The following is a 17,480-nucleotide window of genomic DNA, read 5'->3' on the forward strand; positions in this document are numbered from 1 at the left end:
GTGTCTCCACACAATTCCTCCATTCGGGTGCACATAAATCTCAGTGGAAGTGTTGTAAGGTAACTTATCGGAGAAGCCACATTTTGGAAGATGGAATCTCAGAGTCTTTATTACACAGTTAGCAGGCTGCAGATAGCCAGTGGTTACAAAGGCCTGCAGCCCACAAACACACTTAACACAGCTAGGAAATGGGCTGGATAGGAAAGAAGGACCAAAAACAATACCAACAAACCAATTCAGCGCCAATGGAACACTGAATTGGGATGTCATGATGACCAAAGACAAGCCAAGAGACACAGGACACAGGGCATGATCATGGAGACACATGGCATGGCATAATGGAGCCTGTGCTCATCCATGCCTAAATAGGGTCTGAGCAGAGGGTAGGGTTATAGGACACTTCCAATCCCAGGCACTGGACAGACAGGTTCAGTAACCTATCAGCCAAGTACCTGCCCCTGCCTCCAGGGAACCAGGCATGCCCATCACTGGGAGTCAGGGGGCATTTCCTTCCCCCAGCATGAAGACAAGATGCTAGACCCTACCATCCACCATGTGGCCCATCTGGCTCCAGCCAGACCTGACCTCCCTGCTTCAGAACCAATGCCAGAAGTACATGGCAGGTTCTCGGCCCCTAGGTTCCAAGCAGGACACAATGCTCTCTAGTCCTAGCTGTACATTAGAATCTTCTTAAAAACGATGCTGGTGTTAGGGCTTCACACATGGAGGGCCTGGCTCAGTGGTCTGGGGCAGGGCCTAGGCTTTAGTTCTGGTGGAAAGTTCCCAAGTGGTTCTCCTGTGCACCCCAGGGGTGCTAGCTGCCACAAAATGTGCACGTGGCTTTGTTGAAAATAGCCTCCAACAAGGTGGAAGCCTGAAATGCTCTTTCCACACCTGCCTGGCTGTCAGTACCCACCTCTGTGGTCTAGGTCTATGGGTTTTTCTAGAAGCTCCCTGTGCTGTCAGCCCCAGGCCTCCATGGGGTGATGGGTCTGTCTCACCCTTGAGAATACCCTACTTTCAGTACCCAGGAGTGTTTCCTGGGTTGTTCTCATGCATGTTGGGGCCATGTGTCTGCCTTCTGCTGGAACTAGAAGTATATAGGATCCATGAGTGATGGACATTAGCTTCATGGACTTTCATAAAAGCATCCCTCCATTGGGCATTGGTGGCTCATGCCTATAATCCTAACTACTTAGGAGTCTGAGATCTGAGGATCACGATTCAAAGCCAGCCCCAGCAAGAAAGTCCATGAACATGAGCCTCTTATCTCCAATAAACAACTCAGAGGAAGCCTGAAGTGGCAAGGACCGTTGTGGCTCAAAGTGGTAGAGTGATAGCCTTGAGCAATAGAAGCTCAAGGACAGCACCTAGGCCATGAGTTCAAGGCCCAGGACCCACCAAAAAAAAAAATCATCCTTCCATCCCTGCCCAGGTGGAGAGGAGGGGAGGAGCTGTTGCAATGGTCAATCATTTTCCAGGTGCCCAAACTACTGTTAGCAATGGGAATATGTGAACCAAAGAGGTTTATTGTTTCCAAATGGGACTCCTATTTGAACAATTATGATCAGCTATGATCAGATTAGCACTGGAATACCTACTATTAAGATTCTAATCTATGAAGCGGAGAAGGGAAACTAGGTGCTCTTGATCCTGTTAAAGACCAGAAACCAGGAGGGTTGGTTGGGGATGGGGTAGATGGTGATAGATAAAGGAAGATACACATTGGGAAAGCTGAGTTCCCTGTCTCACCTGCAGGCTCATGACCCGGTTCTAAACCCATCACCCATTCTCTGAGCCTCAGTGTCTTCATGAGAAAACTAAAGATCACAATACTTACCTCAAAGGCTTGTGGCCAGGGAGTAAATCAGATAATGGATGTGAAAGTCTCTTGGCAAACTCCAAAGCACTCTATAATTATTAGCTCTGACTATCCATTTGAGAAACTGGCTTTCATAATGAGCAGTCCAATTACCCAGTGTTGGGGTGCTTGTCCGGAGGCCAACTTGGGACTGGATTGAGACTGGAGCAGACCCTGGGGTGTCTCAGATGGGTGTGCCATACCTGAAAAGGGGGCGGGGGGAGAATCGCTCACCCTAGGCCACATCCTTATCCTTTCTCCTCTCAGTCATTGGGTTCAGAGAGATCTCTGTGCACAAGAAGTATGCCCAGAGTGTGGGAGGGAAGCAGGTGGGCCTAGGAGGTGAACTTGGGAAGGGCTTTGTTTTAACATCTGCCATGAGTGAAGGCAGTGAGAGAATTGCTAGGAAAGAGGAAGAAAGGGACTTGACTGGAACACATTTGGAAGGTTCCATCTTCAAGAGGCTGGCCACAGACTTTGTCTGTGTTCCCTGCTTTATATAACAAACTTTATCCAGCAGGCTTCGGAACTTCTCATTGGCTCATTTGCCCTTGCTTGTGAATTCCAGCTACATCAAAGAATCCTGCTGGGTCTGTTTAGCCAGGTCTTCCCCATCCCACTCCTTGGACTGTTTGATTGGTTCCTCATCCTCACCTACCTGCATACCAGGGGATACCTGCTCACTCCATTGGTCCATTTGACAGGACCAATTTCCGGCCCACTTCACCAGAATTCCCCTTACCCTTGATGCCTCTTCCTCTTAGGAATTTTCCATCCACCAATCTCCACCTTGCAGTCAGTATTTGAAATTGAGCCAGACCTCTCTGTCTTTGTCTCTGTCTCTCTTTGGTACCAGTCCTTGGGGCTTGAACTCAGAGCATGGGCTCTGTCCCTGAGCTTTTGTGGTCAAGGCTAGTGCTCTACCAGCTGAGCCACAGCTACATTCTGGCTTTTCTGTCTGGGCTGGCTTCTGATCACAAGCCTCAGATCTCTCAGCTTCCTGAGTCGCTAGAATTAGCCACCGGTGCCTGGCTCAATGTCATGGCTTCTACATTCACCAGGGTGAGCCTATATATAGTCTTGTGACTAGTGCTGGTGAATGATTACTCCTTGGCAGATGGATTCCCTAGGGGAGTGTCGGGAGACGCCTGGCTCCATGGAGTCTCGAAGGCTGTGGAAAGGGCTCAGGAGGCCTTGATGACAGTACACCCCGTGGTGCACTCAACCATTCAACCTATTACTGCCTCAAACAAACAACAAACACAATGAAAGAGCAGCACCAGAGCTTCTCCTGGACAAGGTTGAGACCTCTATCTGTTGGTAGAGATCACAGTGGTAGAGCCATTATTTTAACAACAATCCATTATTTTATCAACAATTGATGAAATCCCCAGGCTCTCTGAGTACTTTCTGACACTGGGAGATGATCTTGGGGGAGATGGGTTGTTCTAAGGTCATGTTCCTGAATGGTTTGGGGGACCTGCCAAGCATTAGAGAAGCAGTCAATCAGCTCCCAGCTCAGATGACCTAGTTCCCTTTATTTGTTGATGACCTATTTCCCATTTCCCACTGACAGATCAAGTTACCCCGTTCCTTATTCACAATTGCCTCTTTGGGTGCTGGTCCTGGGTAGGGGTTGACTCCGCTTGGGTGCTGTCCCTGAGCTCTTTGGCCTCACGGCTAGAGCTCTGCTACCAGATTTTTGGGGGTAGTTAACTGGAGATAAGATAATCTTGGACTTTCCTTCATGGGTTGGCTTTGAACGTGGATCTTCAGATCTCAGACACATGAGTAGCTTGGATTACAGGAGAGAGCCACCTGTGCCCAACATTTTAGCAATTTTTGTCCAGTTACCACCAGATCTCTCTCTCCTTAGTTGGTTTTAAGGTTCAGAGATGACTTGGGCAAGCCAACAGAGTTCAGCATCCTTACTTCTCCTGGACCTAATTCTCTGTGAGGTGCAGCAGGATGAGTGTCAGGCTCCTTGTGGGCCACTCATGCTAAGAGTCCTGTAAGTGGAAAATAACAGATGGACAACACTTTCCTAGTATTGAGAAAAACATGAGCAGCAGGCTGGATACCCATGTGAACTTCCCAGGCCTCCAGGAAGAGGGGTCTTGCTCTCATTGGTCAGGTGGGATGAGTGTGACATGGATAGGGGTAAATGATCTACCCAGGTGTGCACATTTAAATGGAAATGCTGGTGTTCAAAGCAGCCAGTGGGTAACCTTGAGATCCATTGAGCAAGAACCCTCATCCACCCACTCACAATGGGCCTTGGGAACTGTGGGTTTTGGAATGCTGTGAGCTTCTCCTTAGGGTGTCCACTCAAAGAAATTTAGCCTTTATATATGAGCTGACCTGCTTTCTAGAGAAATGCAAAGTAAGTGGAGAGCTGAGACTCTTGAATCCCTGATCACATTAGCCTGTTGTTATGGCTGCATTAATCTAAGTGGCTAATGAGCAAAGTGGGTCAATCCAGTGTTAGTGCACCACCAGGGCTGGCTTGCAGGGCTGTGGAGGAGGTGTCCTAACAAGGAATGCTCCCTCAGGTTTGGGGGTGGGGAGCACCTCCCCAAGGGAGCTGGCTTACTCTCAGGAATTGTCCTTTCTGGCTGGTGTGATACATGGTTTATAGCATCATTTCTTTAAGTTATTGCTCTCTGAATTAGACTGCTTGAAGTTGGAACTTTACAATGGTCTGCTGAAAAATATTTGGTTTTAAAAAAAAGTGCAAATCATCTTCTCTTTCATTTCCATGTCCCAGGAAGAGTCAGTCAGAAATCTCTATCCCTTAGCTAACAGATAATTTTAAATCTGTAACCAAAATAGAGCGTGCTGTTGGTTAACACTTTTTGTTTTCCTCTTGGTGCTGGTCCTGGGGCTCAAACTCAGGGCTTGAGTCTTATCTCTGAGCCTTTATACTCAAGGCTAGTGCTCTACCACTTGAGCTATGATTCCACTTCTGGCTTTTTGGTGGTTAATTGGAGCTAAGATTCTTATGGCCTTTCCTGCTAGACTGGCTTTGAATCTCGATGCTCAGATCTCAGCTTCTTGAGTAGCTAGGATTATGGTACCTGGCTGTTTAATACTTTTTTCCCTCTTCTTATTGTACTAAGGTTTGAGATCAGGGCTATGAGCTTGATCCACTTGCTTGCTAGGCTAGAGCTCTACCACCAGTTGAGTCATGCATTCAGCCTAGCCTTCAGCTGATTATGTGGAGATGGAGTTTTGAGTATTTTTCTGCTTGGGCTGGCTTCCTACTTAGTCCTTTATATCGCAGCCTCTTGAATAGCTAGAATGGCAGGTATGAGCCACTGACATCTGCGATACATTTCTTTTGATATAGATATGCTGGTGTGACACGTATGTTGTAATTATGTCTTTACCTTGTGTCATGAAGTGTGTATTGAACAATTTCATGACAGTGATAGAATAACAGTTGCTGGTATTATCAAGTAATTATCAGTCATAGTAAACACAGTTAACCTATTATGGCTGTTCATGACTTTAATCCTCTTTTTACTTCCCCAAGGTAGGCATTGTTAGCTCTGTTTTCCCAGTGGAGGAAAAGAGGCCTAGAAAAGTAAAATAAGTCATTCTAACATACAACACAGTTTGTAAGTAGCAGGGCCAGGAGCTGAATCTCTTGTAACTGCTAAGATAAACTGTTACCCGAAAGTATTTCAGGCCTACAGTTATTTAATTCTCCTAACAACTGAATGGGTAGTATTAAGATACTAAGACTCAGAGGGGTTGAGTCCCTTGACTTCTGGTCACACAGCTAATGAGTAGTGGTAGAGAAGGACTTTAAAGCCCACCCTCGTCATACTGAAGCTTGTGCTGTTGTCCTGCATATGTTGGGGCTTATCAGTCAATGAGACAATTCATCCATTTTGGACAGTACTGGGACTTAAACACAGGGCTTGGGCTCTTTCCTTTCACTTTCCACTGAAGTCTGGTGCTGTACCATTTAAGCCATACCTCCATTTCAGATTTTTGGTGGTTACTTGAAAATAAAAGTTTTATGGACTTTCTTGCCCAGGCTGGCTTCAAACTACAATTCCTCAAATCTCAGCCTCCTGAGTAGCTAGGATTACAGGCGTGAGCCACTGGTGTCCAGATATTATTTACATTGTGTGGGCATGTGCCGTTGGTGGTAGGCATTTAGAGAGGTGGGGCCTATAAGGAAGATAGCTATGCCCTGGTGGAGCTTTCCCAGAGTCCTTTGCACACATAGATGGAGGTCTGTTGTCACCAGAGCACCACCACCCAACATCACTTTCTCTGCATCCTTCAGTTCTCCATGTGCTGGTGTAGTGGAGTTTTATTCGATGGGCATTTTCTGTTAGTTCTGCTGCTCCCCAGTGTGGGCCGTCTTCCCTACGCAATCATCCTGATTCTTTTTCTCAAGCCCTTACTCCTGTTTCCCATCTCCCATCTCAAGCCCTTACTCCTGTCTTCCATCTCCCAGCCTCTACCATCTTCCCCACAGAGCCTTTTCCTCCAGACATGAAAAATAGAATAGCAGCAGCCAGACTTCTAAGTCTCAGGTCCAAGACTCTGTCTACTCAGCTTTGTTGCAAACATTGCGTACTTCTATAACAATGTACTTCAGAACCAAGAATAATTGCAGCTATATCCCTGTGCATTTCGAATGAGTATCTCACCTCATTGATTCATGTCGTCAGCATGCCCTGTCTAGTGTATGTCTAGCTGCTTTTGTTTAACGTGGTGACTGATGTCTTACAAGTTCATGTGTATGCCTGAGTGAGGGTGTGTGCATGTGTGTGCGTGCAAGCATGTGTGAGTGTACATGTGCGCACTGGTACTGGGGCTTGAAGTCAGGGCCTTGCTGTTTTGCTTGTCTTTGTTGCTCAAGGCTGATGTGCTATCACTTAATCCAGGCCTCCACGTCTAAATTAATCCTGGTTAATTGGAGATAAAAAGAGTCTCATGGGATTTTCTTAGCTGGGCTGGCTTTGAATGGACAGCCTCAGATCTCAGCCTCTTGAGCAGTCTAATATTACAGGTGTGAAGCACCAATGTTGGGCTAGGCTTTTGGTGTGTAGGCGTTGGATGTTTGGGACAATCTAAAAGCTGGGCACTTTGAGTTAAAAAAGGGAGAGTGTGCTCCCCACCCCCCTTCCCAGAGGAATCTTAAGAGAAATGCCCATCTTGCAAGGAAGTGCTGCACTTACATTTACATTTTATGTAGTGGTGTCTGCCCTCCAGACCCCGGGTAGAACATGAATGTAGCTTTCAGCTCTGCAATCTTGTTGACATTTTTCGTTGCTTCTCCTTTCTCTCTCCCTTCCTTCCTTGCTCCTTCCTTCTTTCCTTCCTTCCTTGCTCGCTCTTTCCTTCCTTCCTTCCTTCTTTCCCTCCCTCTCTCCTTCCCTCCCTACCTCTGTCCCTTCCTTCCTTCCTTCCCTTCTTCCTTCCTACCTTCCTTCCTTCCCTCCTTCCGCATGGGGCTTGAACTCAGCGGTTGGGCTCTGGCCTTTTTCACTCCAGGCTGGTGCTCTACCACTTGGAGCCACAGGGCCACACTTCCTTTGCTGACGTTTTTGTGGTGGCAGTCTTAGACCGTGGCCACACACTGCACATTGCGCTCCCCGTCTGTGCGCCAGGCTCCCTTTCTGCCCCTCAGGGCCAGGCCCTCCTCCCTCCTCCGACTCTGACAAGCCTTGTTATTCCTGCCTCTCTTTCCAGGGAGCTGATGCCCAGGACCCTGGACGGGCAGATCACCATGGAGAAGACGCCCAGCTACTTCGTGACGCGGGAGGCGCCGGCGCGCATCTCGGCCATGTCCAAGGACACGAAGCTGATCGTGGTGGTGCGCGACCCGGTGACCAGGGCCATCTCCGACTACACGCAGACGCTGTCCAAGCGGCCCGACATCCCCAGCTTCGAGAGCCTGACGTTCCGCAACCGCAGTGCGGGGCTCATCGACACGTCTTGGAGCGCCATCCAGATCGGCATCTACGCCAAGCACCTGGAGCACTGGCTGCGCCACTTCCCGCTCGGCCAGATGCTCTTCGTGAGCGGCGAGCGCCTCATCCGCGACCCTGCGGGCGAGCTGGGCCGCGTGCAGGACTTCCTGGGCCTCAAGCGCATCATCACCGACAAGCATTTCTACTTCAACAAGACCAAGGGCTTCCCCTGCCTCAAGAAGGCCGAGGGCAGCAGCAAGCCGCACTGCTTGGGCAAGACCAAAGGCAGGACCCACCCCGACATCGACCCCGGCGTGGTGCAGAGGCTGCGCGACTTCTACCGGCCCTTCAACCTCAAGTTCTACCAGATGACCGGCCAGGACTTTGGCTGGGATTGAAACAGACCCAGCTTGCGTCATTTCCCCACCCCCACCCCCACGTGGCTTATCTATTGAGAGAGATATTATATGTATGTAAAATGTACAGAAATCTATTTTATAATAATTTATTTTTTAATTCATGAGCAATTAATTCACTAAGCTGCCTAGCCACGCTCTGTACGAAGAGAGAGATTAGCTTCATCTTGGGTTCACATTCCAAAGTGTTGAATGCGGAGACTTAGTTCTATTTCCTCACAATTGATGGTGCTTCCGTCGTGTCTCCTCCTCTCCCCGAGCCCCCCCTCCTCCCCCCCCATGATATTTAAAAAAAAAAAAAGAAGAAGAAAAGCACAATTTTTGTTGTTACGGGTATTCAAACTTCGGCCGCCCCTGTTGTGGTGGTCGATCGTGATCCCCTTGTGTCTTGGGTCTCTCTGATTTCCATCTCTCTTTCTTGCCTGTGTCCCTCTGTAGGTATGCCCTGAGCGTCCCCCCACCTCCACCTCCAGTGCTGATTCAGAAGCATTTTTATTCATGTGGTGCCATTTCTGACAAGTTAGATTACAACCCACCAGCAGGCATGTCCTGTCTCCTCCCTTGCCCCTTCTCTGCCCCTTAGCCAATCACCTCCTTCATGGGGACATTGAATGACAGGGTCCATGTACTTTAGTTTTGAGGATGAAGGATGGCCCTGCATCTCCTCTGCACTATGCCTTCCCTGGTCCATTACCCAGCTCCAAGAGGATGCGAATGTTAGTCCCTCCTCCTTCCCAGTCACACCTATGAGATGGCCTGGGTGCTCCTTTAGAAAAAAAAAAAAAGCTGTGCTCATTTGCATGAGCGTGCCCTGGGCTCCTTTCTCCCAGCAGGTAGTTCAGCTGTGACACACCAAAGAACCCCAAAAGCTGACAAAGTCACCCTCTCAAACCCCGGAAGACTGAGTGTAGACACCCAGAGGGGTCAGGGGCACACTTTGCCATGGGCATGGGCATCTACCTATCAAGATGTTAGTAGGTATGGAGCCAGCCAGTGTGAGACAAAAGGCTCAGAAAAAAAGACTCAGAAATGCCAGGCTGCCTGGCCATAGGTATGGGATTCCTGGCACCCCAGCTTGATGTCTCTTTGGAACTCTTAGCTCATCCCAGGATGACAAGATGGTTCCCAACAGCACCAACCAAGGGTGGTTCTTCTACAGATAGATTGGGAAAGCCAGCCCAGTGTTGCCTGCAGGTCCTCGAGCCGGGTCCTGGCAGGAGTGTTGCTGGCATTGTTACTGCTGTGCAGGTGGCTCTGCTCATGTCTCTGTGTTCAGAGTGCACTTGGGGGTCATTTATAATAACTAGGTATAGTGGCACTTGGCTAACTCTATGGCGATATCACATAATGACATATTCTGTTAATCCGCCACTTCCTGCAACCAGAATGCTTCTCCCACACAAAGATTGGCATTTAAATGATACTTTCATGAAGGAAGACATGGGAAGGCACACAGATTGTCAAAAAGTGAGGGTGTTGTGATATTTACAAAGGGTTCTTTGTGTATGTTTTCTGGGAGAACTTGCCCATAGGGGTAAGACAAATTGTATGACACCAAGAGAGGTCATTTCTCCAAAGAAATTGATCAGAGGTCACTGGTCTACAGGCAATATTGATGATATGGTTAGTGTTTGTCTGCATGGTTTAGATCAGGTGTAGCCAGCTTGTGCTTAGCAGCAAAAGCATTACTGACCAGGTAGGCAGAGGCTCTGCGTATACCTTAGATGTCTGATTCTTCTTCATAGTCTCTGCAAGTTACCGCAACACAGTGTATTTGTATTTCTGCACTTGGATGGCTTAGGTGTGAAATACTCTCATATAAAAGGTGCTAATCTCGTGGGGACTTCTCCATTTGGAAGGTTCATTTGAAATGGACGCCGGAGCCCCTCTTTTCAGTTACTGTCTATCCTTGCAAGAAATAAATGGCAACTATCCAAGACCCTAACCTAGGCCTGCTCTGTTCTCACCACCAGATCTGAACCAGGGTGCATTACTTCAGAGAGTTCAGATAGAAGCTTAGAACTGAACCTTCAGGTTCTTGTCCTCTTTCCAAGTTGGTCAATTTCTGATCACTATTCCCTGTGCTTAAACCAAACTGACATAGGAAATGCAGAGATAGGAAGGTGATCTCTTAGTCACAAACACTGAAGTAGAACAAAATTCTTTTTTTTTTTTTCCTTTCTCTTTTTTGCTGGTCCTGGGGCTTGAACTCAGGGGCCTGTGTGCTGTCTCTTAGCTTTTTCGCTCAAGGCTGGAAGCTATCTCCTACTTGACCCACAGCTCCACTTCTGGCTTTTCAGTGGTTAATTGGTGGTAAGAGTCTCACAGACGTTTCCTACTAAGTCTGGTTTGGGACCACCATCCTCACATCTCAGCCTCCTGAGAGCTAGGATTATAAGTGTGAGCCACCAGTCCCCAGTTCAAAATTCTATTGTGAGTTCAAGCCCTTGAATCCAAACCAATGTTTGGATTAATAGTATATAATTAGTACTGATAATAGTACTGATGGAAGAAAGAAAGTTTTTCCATGTAAGACAAACCCTGTGGATTTCAGATGGCTTCTAGTTCCCACCTGGTCCCCTTTAGCATCTTCCCCAGGTTTATACTTCATCGTGTGGTAGTAATCAATATCTTCCTCTTGCGCAAGTTAAGCAATGTGGAAAAATTAAGCCTGGGTTTTTCGACTATTGCAGTCATCTGCAGGGGTGATGAACTTCATTCTTAGCAGCTAGAAGACAAATATTATTTCATGTTTTGGCAGTTTGGTTCAATACAAGCTTTAGGTTCCCTTCTAGTTTGTAGTAAGATCCTGGTTGTCACTCACTAAAGTATGTTCTTTTTCTCCCCCCCCCCTCATTTAAAAACAAGAAAAAAAAGTTAACAAGAACATTGGAGTTTTTAGGTCTTCTTCTGGATGGAATGTTTTCTTTGAGGTGTTTGTGTATGATGATCTGTGAACTTAACGATTGGTGCCTGGAAAAGAAAATTGAGGTACGGGAGCTGTGGGAGTCAACTCCTGATTTGGATGACATCAGAAGAGAGATGGTCTTTTCTGAGTCATTTTTAGTGACAGATACCTTTTAGGCTTTGGGAGAAATGCAGGTCCTGCCGATTATACCAGAGTACTCAGATAAGAAAGGAAACGAAGGATCTCATAAGTCAGAGACCCTGTAGGAAGTATCTAATGACACATCGATGTGATTTCCCTTTTTCAATTGTTTCAGGAAGAATGGTTAATAAAGTCTAACTGTGTGGTTAGTTTCTGTTTTGCTTTTGTAACATTAATTTATGACTGAGTTTCGTTCAGATCAGTACTCTACAATACTGTGCAAACCCTAGCCGTATGTGTTCAATAACCTGGATGTTAGAATAGCCAAGATGTACAAAAATAAATAAAATGAGTATTTTGTCCTATGTATAACACAAATTAATTTTACACAGAGAAAGATGTTTATAGGAAAATGGAAATTCTCGTAATTCATACTATTTCTTTGTATGAACAAATAAAATATATTTTACCAACACGTGGGCACTTTGTGTGTTTTAGTGTGTGTTATAGGTAGAAAAGGTAGCAGTGTTCTTAGTACATGGCTCATCACATGTGCACAAGTAACTCATGTAGGTTGAGTTTTTAGATTTTAAAGGGTCTGATGCAAAGGTCTGTGAATCCACATGTAAAGGTCTATGAATCCACATGTATTTGGGACACACCTTTTTGGTAAATTCTCTAGTGGCAAGATAGATGCTTACTCCCAACACTCTAAATTGTATCTATTTATTCCAAGTGATGTCAGAACACTGAAGTTTCTGTCCCCAAGGGTTCCAGAGCTCTCCACACACAACGGGTGTGCTCTGAGCAAGACCTGTGGCTGGATAGATTCACACAATAACATCCTTCTCAGGTTTACAGGGCCTTATCTGTTAGGGAAAGAGAAAGGCTGGACCCAAACCACTTGTAGTCTTGTTTTAAAAATGCATTTATTGGCTGGGAATGTGGCTTAGTAGTAGAGTGCTTGCCTAGCGTGCATGAAATCCCTGGGTTTGATTGCTCAGCGCCACATACACAGAAAAAGCCAGAAGTGGCACTATGGCTCAAGTGATAGAGTGCCAGCCTTGAGCACAGAGAGGCTCAGGGACAGCACCCAGACCCTGAGTTTAAGCCCCAGGACTGGGAAAAAAAAAGTTTATTGTTACTGTAAAGGTGATGTACAGAGGGGTTATGGTTACGTAAAACAGGCAATGAGTATATTTCTTTTTGAACAATGTTACTCCATCCTCACTCTCCCGGTTTTTCCCTCCTGTTCCCACCCACAAGTTGTCTAGTTCATTTTCAACATAGTGTCCAGTGAGTTCTCCTGCTGCATTGGTTCAGCCTTTGTTCTACCATTTCGGTGCCTCGCCTTACCCTCCCAAAGACAGATAAACAAATAAACAAGGCAAAAAAGAAATGAAAACAAGAATAGCAACAAAAACAAAACCCTTTTGTTTCCATTTCCTGGAGTTCATTTCATTAATATTATTTTATATGGTCTGACACACATAGCTATTGTGACTATGTGGTCTTCTCCTAAGAATGTTCTTTTAGCCAACATATGGAATAAACTCAGATGTCCCTCAGTGGATGAATCATCAAGAAAACAGTGGAATTCTACTCATTCATCAGAAAGAATGACATTGTAAGGAAATAGACTTGGGAAAAAATTGTATTAAGCCAGTCCCAGAGAAGCAGGTTGCATGGTTTTCCTCATTTGTGCCTATAAATCTACAAGCAAACCCACTGGATGGTAAAAGGGAAAAAAAATGCACTGGGACATGATAAATTATTCAGGTGTTCAGGTATTCACACATTGCTACAGTCTTTCCATTACTGTTTGCTACTTTAAACACTGAGATCACTCTTACTCAACTGAAGTTTAAAAGAAATAACAATTTCCAATGGAAAAACCATGGTAATCACAAAAGCAAAAGCACTGAGAAAAAGGAATGTTGCTACCTTCCAGCTAAATGCAATCCTCAAAGCCCTATCAATTTTGCCTTAGGCTCCTCCTCCTGGTAGTTCTTTAGGCAGAGAGAGCTCTTTATCTTGTGTGAAAGGTGAAGAAATGCAGAGGAATGAATGGCCTTTCTGGTTTTAGATAGTGTTGAGCTGGTGCACACATTAAACACAGGTAAAATCTTTCCCAATGTCACACTTCGCCTTGCCTCTTCACAGTGAGAGACATTGTGACTCCCATCTCACAGAGAGAACCCCTTGGCCAAAAGCACAGATCTGGAAGTTGGGCTGGTATCGGAGGAAGAAGAAAGTTAAGAATTGGCTTCAAGGCTGAGCGCTGGTGGCTCATACCTATAATCCTAGCTACTCAGGAGGCTGACTTCTGAGGATTGTAGTTCACAGCCAGTCTGTGCAGGAAAGTCCAATTAACCACTAGAAAACTGGAAGTGGAGCTGTGGCTCAAAGTGGTAGAGCACTAGTCTTGAGCAAGAGAACTTAGGGACAGAGCCCAGTCTGCAAGTTCAAGCCCCGGGATGGACAAAAACAAAAAAAAAATGGCTTCAAATTCCAACCTTTTATTGAATGGTGCCTTCAAATCTAGGATACTATGAGGGGCTGTGAGCATGGCTGTCTCATCAATTTTCATGAATTCTATGGAGTGTAATAGAATGGGTCTAAAATATATGGATTAACTTGATGTTATGTTTTATGTTACCTGCTTGAAAGTATCCTGTAACCTGGAAAGGCCTTAGTTCTGAAACTTAAACAGCTCAGGCCAAATGTGGGGTGAACACTGAAATCTGACATGTAAAATGCAAATCTAAAACTTCAGAGCACAGCTAGATTACCAATAGCTAGAATGCATCATCAGACCTCATGCACATTGGAAATAACACATGGCTATACCTAGATGATAAGGAACATAGGAGTCATTGACAAATATTCCCTTGTTTAGATCTGGGTTTTTGACCCCATGATATCTCATTATGTACCTGAAAATATTCCTATATCTGAATGTTTCCCAAATCTGGGACTCACTTCTGGTCCCAAGCATTTCAGACAAGAGACGTTCTACCGGTATTACAAAAGCATCTCATAGCTATCCTAATGGACAGCCAAGGTGGAGAGTCATTGGTTGGCAGTGGTTCTCAAAGTTGGGCTCCTGGACCATGCCAACATCACATGCAGGCTCATGGCCCTCCTCAGATCACTGGTGTGGCTCAAACGGTAGAACACCAGCCTCAAGCAAAAATGCTAAGGAACAGTGTCTAAGCCTTGAGTTCAAATTCCAGTACAGAAACAGAGAAGGAAAACAGACAGACAGACAGATAAGAAATACAGGGTTTTATAGTCTCTACGTGATTTTGCTTTCAATCAAATTTGAGAACCACTGTAATAGAACATATACAGGCTTTAAGCTAGAGACATAAGATTCTTTTTTACTTTTCTTTTTAATATCAGTAGTGGGACTTGAACTCAGGGCCTTGTGCTCTTGCTCAGCTTTCTTGTACATAGCTGGTGCATCATTGTTGAACTACACCTCCAATATAGCTTTTTGCCAGTTAATTGGAGGTAGAGTCTCTAGGACTCTTTTCTTCAAACTTTGACCTTCTAGGTCTCAGCCTCCTGAGCAACCAGGATTTTTCAAATATGTTTTCCTCATTTCCCACTTTGCGCACGTGTGCACGTGCGCGCGCGCACACACACAGAGTTAATCATTAGACAGTCACCTCTTATAACTCTGGATCACGTACAAGGCAAACCTTTGCAGCACTAACATACTGGACTTACTTTTCCCCCTGTTCACCTGTGAGGCCATCTCCACAGGATGCCAGGAATCATGTGTTCTCTAAACAGCATGGAAATGGAGCCAGAAACTTATAAGGAAATCTTGAAAGTAAAAAAAAAATCTACTCAATCCTTCATTTAGTCTTATCCTCCAGAGTTACTCTTCAACAATGTATGTCCAATACTTAATATATGCTCAATAATTCTACCCCAAATCCACCAACTGGCCATCCAAGCGGACTCTCCCAGGCCATCTCTCTGACTGCAGCAAGTCATCTAAATCAGTTTCTGCTTTAGCAGAGAGAGTGCCCAGCCCTACCTAGCAGTGCTTTCCACACAGGTGGTTGTGTATGACAAGACACAGCAGTTCCAGCTTGGGAGCAAACGTTTTAAGTGGCCCCAAGAATGTCATACTTACCTCTTCAATGAAGGAATGAGGAGTTTAGATTAAATCTTGGGAACAAAAAGTTAGGAGTTAATTTCAAATGGAGGGGAAATGAGGTAAAACTTTAAAAGCTATTTTTAAATGAAGACATGAGACTTCTTACAGTTTTTAGCTGGTTAAGAAATAATAAGGGGACTGGTACTGGTAGCTCATGCCTGTAATCCTAGCATCTCAGGATGCTGAGAGAGGAGAATTGCAGTTCAAAGATAGCTGGGTAGGAAAGTCTGGGAGACTCTTATCTACAGTTAACCAGCAAAAAGCTAGAAGTGTCAGCCAGAAGGCAGTGTCAGTCTTAAGCAAATAATTCTCAAAGACAGTTCCCAGGCCCAAAATTCAAGCCCTAATACCTGCACACACACACACACACACACACACACACACACACACAATCAATAGGCAGATAAATAAGGATGAAACAATAAAGACTTTGAGTTTTGAAAAGGAGAATCTTTATGCTCCATCTGGGATGACTACAGGTGAGAAGAATACATATGAAGAGAGAAGAAGGTCTAGGATGTGTGTCGGTCACTGTTAGAGGGCTTGCTTAGCATGCACAAGGCCCTGGGTTCCATTTCCATTCCTTATAAAAGAAAGAGTGAACAAACAAAAGAAGGAAAGAACTGAAAAAGAACGCAAAATATGACTTCCATGGGAAGAGGAAAATAACGAGAGGATCTGAAGTTTCTTGAAATGTACTTCAGAGATAGGCAGGCATGTAGGGACACTGACATCTACAGAGGGAAAGGGACAAGGGGAGAAAGTTGGTTTGGAGTGGGTTTTCTGGGGATCAGGAGGGAGGTCAGGACTCGGGGGGAGAAAGTAGCTTTCCTGCGGTGGAATGAGCAGTGCTCACACCTATGTATCAGCTTCCTGTAGCTGCTGTAACAAAGTGCCCCCAAAGAGTGGCTTAAATCATCAAGAGGTTTTCCTTCTTTCTTTTCTTTTCTTTCTTTCTCTTTTCCCTTTCTTTCTTCTTTCTTTTTCTTCCTTCCTTTCTTTCTTTCTTTCTCTTTTCCCTTTCTTCCTTCCTTCCTTCCTTCCTTTCTTTCTTCCTTTCTTTCCTTCTTTCCTTTCTTTCTTTCTCCCTTTTAAAACATTGGCTGAGCATCTGTGGCTCATGTCTATAATCCTCTGAGCCCAGGAAGAAAGTCTATCCAGTGAACTAACACAAAGTCAGTCTGGAGGCATGGCACAAGTGGTAGAGCCTCAGCCATGATTGAGCAAGCCGAGGAAGTTTGGAGCTCTGAGTTCAAATCCCGGCACTGGAAAAATAAATAAAATAAGGGCAGCAGTCATAACAGATTGGGCTCTACTTTTGAGAAATGGAGGATTATGGGAAGGGTCTCATTCACCTTGGTTATTTCTGTGGCTCCTCCAAAATAAGTCACAAACACAGGGTTTGTTTTTTTTTGAGGGGGAAGGGAGGGAGTGTCACATGTCCACATATCCTATTGGTGAGGGACACAGTTCCATCCATCCCAAGCCTGGTGCTAAGGGTATATTGCTATTGAACTGCGTTATGATTCCCTTCAACCTGCCACTCTGAAGTCTTTCGGAATGGCTGTAGGCTTAGTGAGCCTCTTTTAAAGAGGAGCATACCCCTGAGCTCTGCCTTAGGGAATGAAGGGGGAATTTGGGAAAGTGATCCACCCAACGGACCTGGAGGAGATACAAGCTTCCTGAGTTAAATGGTTCAGCATGTCTTCCTGCAGTTGTGTTCTAGTTCGTTTCTTTGGCTGTGATGGAGAAGCTTGAACTCCAAAGGCTGCGGAACTTGCGAAAAGCTCATGTTACAATCAGGCGAGTTCACATAGTCTAAGGAAGATGTTGAGTGGCATGGAGCATGGATTGAAGAATAAAGAAGTGGAGGTAAAGGGTTCCATTACCGACTGTTTCAGGGACCTAGAGGGAAGTCAGTGGGTTTGGAAGGCATAGAGGGTAAACTGAGAGAATGAGGGGTTAAAGAGGCACCTCGTAGCACAAATGGGTTCTTGACAAACAGGTGGATAGGTGGATACCAGAGCCAGAGCAACTAAGCACA

At 45.5% G+C, this 17,480-nt stretch overlaps 1 protein-coding gene across 1 annotated transcript in view; it reads left to right on the forward strand.

Moving 5' to 3' along the window:
- The window catches only part of Hs3st3b1 (heparan sulfate (glucosamine) 3-O-sulfotransferase 3B1), a 62,808-nt gene extending 52,383 nt beyond the window's left edge, over nucleotides 1–10,425 (forward strand). The window contains exon 2 of the mRNA XM_013013057.1: nucleotides 7,577–10,425. Within this exon, the coding sequence (XP_012868511.1) occupies nucleotides 7,577–8,195 (619 nt within the window). The 3' untranslated portion in view covers nucleotides 8,196–10,425. The remainder of the gene's footprint in view (nucleotides 1–7,576) is intronic.
- Nucleotides 10,426–17,480: the final 7,055 nt, after the last annotated feature.

Source organism: Dipodomys ordii, unplaced genomic scaffold (assembly GCF_000151885.1).
Source record: "Dipodomys ordii isolate 6190 unplaced genomic scaffold, Dord_2.0 Scaffold19, whole genome shotgun sequence".
Classification (NCBI taxonomy): domain Eukaryota; kingdom Metazoa; phylum Chordata; class Mammalia; order Rodentia; family Heteromyidae; genus Dipodomys; species Dipodomys ordii.